Source organism: Alosa alosa, chromosome 17 (assembly GCF_017589495.1).
Source record: "Alosa alosa isolate M-15738 ecotype Scorff River chromosome 17, AALO_Geno_1.1, whole genome shotgun sequence".
Lineage (NCBI taxonomy): Eukaryota > Metazoa > Chordata > Actinopteri > Clupeiformes > Clupeidae > Alosa > Alosa alosa.
In genome coordinates, this window is record NC_063205.1 from 5,410,186 (window position 1) to 5,413,475 (window position 3,290).

Sequence of the window (3,290 nt, forward strand, 5' to 3'; positions counted from 1 at the left end):
ATTATTTTAAAAAAGAGGCCATGCACTGCTGTTTCTGTCACACTTCACTATTTCTCTCTCTGTATACATGCCAGTGTCTAATCTTTGGAAACTCTCAAATGATGGCACCTTCTAAACCCAGACATATTTTGCCACTTTATAAAAACTGTTGTCACATGGGGTTCTTTACTTTTTCTGCTCTGCTTGAGTTAAACTGTAAACTCTGAAATATAGTGTGTTTCTTTAGTACAGTCCATTCACCAGATAGGGACCTTAAGTAGGGACACACTTAATACCGGACCTTTTTTATTATAATTATTTATAAGTTTTACGTTTAATGTTTAAATATTTGCAATTGTTGCATGCTGCAATCAACTCAACAACGATTCAAAACTTCATAATAATGACACTATTTAAATCAACCATTGCATGTGCTACAGTCTGAATAGGCTGAATAATTTTACTTTTTTCCTAAAATAAAAGTTTTAAATTATTCTCAAGTAATATCATTTTAAACTCCATAGGCTCAATGTCTATGCCAAGTAATGGATTTATAATCAGACTAATGCGCTCAACACTTTAATGTATACTGGGTGCTAATTCCTCCTGAGCGTAAAAATACATTTTATGAATAAAGAATAGCACTCACGGTTTTCTCAAACTTTTTTATTCGTCTTACCGACGTTTTGGGCAAGACGACCTTCAGCGGTATTATGGCGATTACCAAAAGGGCGTCTTGCCCAAAAAGTCATGGGGAGATTAAAAAGTTTTTTAAAAGAACTGTGAGTGCTATCCTATTTCCAAAAAGTAATGGAATTAACCATCTCCCTCTGTGACATTTTATCGTGCAAAAATATGGGAACGTTCCAAAGGTTCGGCTAATTTATTGCAGAATGGAATTTGTACGCGCTGCACTTATTTGTAGTGCCGTGGCAGAACCACACCAACACCATTTGGTGAAGGAATGTCTCGAGTCAACTGGTCCGTCTTTGATACTGCAGGGGGCGCAAAAATCTGGGTCCCATTAACCACATCAATCTCATTATTCAGAGCATGCTATGCTGAAATTATAGCGTTTGGGTAGTAGTTAGAACGATACAATTGAGTTGCGGTCATTAACTATATACAGCAGTCTATACAGACTAGTAGCAGACATTTGGCTTTAGGTTACGATGTCCAGACAGCTTTGGTGAATGTGAGATGAATGTGAGAAAGAGAGCATTGTCTAAACCACCTTGGTGCCTACATGTTTTTGATGTAATATCGCCCTTAACTCTGAGTCTCTGGCAAACCATTTTTTGCACTCACAATTTAAGTAATGCACAAACACAACGACTTCCACTCGCAAAGACGCCCCCCTCTCTCTCTTTCTCTGTCTCTCTCTCTCTCTCTCTCAGACTTACTCACTCACTCACTCACTCTCGCTCTCTTAAACTCCTCCTTGAAACCAGATACGCACTGACTAATGATAAAGAAGGCTGGGTTTTTCAAAAGGGGACGGATGGGCTAGATGTCAATGTCAGACAGTGCATCTTAGCAACATTCCTGGACCACAAGGAGTTCGTAGCCTATAGGACCAATTTCCAATAAATGCAGACTTAACCTGACACTTCACCTTTCTCTCGGCATCATATAGCGAGCAGACCGGTGCGTTCTGGACACAAGAATCACTTCTGCGCTCTGCCGGGCTACCTTCTGTTTTACGCACAACTTTACTTCTTTACGCATAGTGTGCAGCTCCTCAAACATCCATTAATGAGGAGAGCGGCAACTCGATAAGATTGTCATACTCAGCCATTACTGAATTTGACCTTCGAAGGACTGCAAATCTCACTCAGGTGAGTGTAATGAACGGATGTTGTGTTAGGTCACCAAGTGTTTCCATGGACGTTTGTGGTTTATTATCTAAATTACGAGGGAAACAGTTTGCATGGGGATTGACCAAATTTTAATGAGTAAATCAGTGTGCAGAGTTATAGCTAATCTACAATTATCTGAGGCTTTTATTGAACAATTGATACACTAATAAGTTCAATTGATTGAATCGGAATTACATTAGCCAATGCCTATACTATCCAAAACGGGTGTTTGACGCATCAGTTGAATTCTGCAGATGGTACTTATTAGTACTTGATATTTAGATAATTTGACTGTTAATAATTATTTTGGGCTGTGAATTGTGATGAAGTGTTTGTATTTTGAAAGGTGTATAATGATTTTTCGGGGATGTCGCGTGTGGCTGACACTGTTCATCCTCAGCTCCTCTGCTCTCGCGCAAGGTAATGGACATACGTTAATCTACTTTCGTATTTCATATTTTTGATAGGTCTAGTTATTGATATTATTATTTAATTAAATAGTTGATTAGATGTCATGGTCCTGACACTGCTCCTGACCTCAAACATCGTTCTTGTTTTGACAGTGGTGGAGGATGAAACAGTGTTTGACCTGTTTGAAACCAGCGGTATAACGCGAAAAACAATAGGGGTAAAGTTGTTCAAGGGATTGGACGGCGATACACCCGCTTACCGCTTCATTCGCTTCGATCAGTTGCCCTCGGTCAGCGCAGCCTCGCTGCAGCAACTGCTTCTGCAAATCCAGAACAATGAGGGCTTCGTTTTCACGGCCACCATGCGCCAGGACCGTACTTCTCGTGGCACAGTGATCTCCCTCGAGGGACCCGGAGAGAGGCGTCAGTTTGAAGTGGTCTCTGATGGCCGCACCAATACTCTAGACCTGGTGTACTGGTGGGCGGATGGTTCGCGCAACATCATCTCCTTCGAAGATGTGGACCTGTCTGACTCGCAATGGAAGAATCTTACGCTGCATGTACACGGAGAAACAGCTACGCTTTACGTGGGATGTCGTTTGATTGACAGCTTCATTCTCGACGAGCCATTCTACGAGCACCTGACCGCCGCTGGGGGTCGCATGTTTGTTGCCAAGGGCTCTGCCCGGGAAAATCATTTCAGGGTGAGCATGTTCTGGAGAGGAACATATGGTATTGCCTTTACGAGTAACTCGCAGTCCCCCTCCCCACTCCCATACATCCACGCAGTGCATGACATGGGAAAAGAAATGAAAACCATTGCGTTTAGTCTTCTGTGAGTTATTGTTGGTAATAGCAGCAATCAGTGCTAAAGGTTAAGAGGATTAAAGATTATTTAAAAAGGTGCATACGTTTTCCAAACAATTAAGGTTGTTTGGTCAAATATATTTTTAACAAGTTAGTATTATTGCATTTGCATATTTGACTTTTTGACATGTTCTGGTCTGCTCATCCTGTCTGTTCAGGCTCAGCTTGATATAGT

General features: G+C 41.2%; 1 protein-coding gene across 1 annotated transcript in view; it reads left to right on the plus strand.

Annotated features, from left to right (window-relative positions):
- Positions 1 to 1,490: 1,490 nt before the first annotated feature.
- Positions 1,491 to 3,290, plus strand: part of thbs2b (thrombospondin 2b) — a 20,990-nt gene continuing 19,190 nt past the window's right edge. The window contains exons 1-3 of the mRNA XM_048268383.1: positions 1,491 to 1,817; positions 2,185 to 2,258; positions 2,402 to 2,952. Coding sequence (XP_048124340.1) covers positions 2,192 to 2,258; positions 2,402 to 2,952 — 618 coding nt within the window. The 5' untranslated portion in view covers positions 1,491 to 1,817; positions 2,185 to 2,191. The remainder of the gene's footprint in view (positions 1,818 to 2,184; positions 2,259 to 2,401; positions 2,953 to 3,290) is intronic.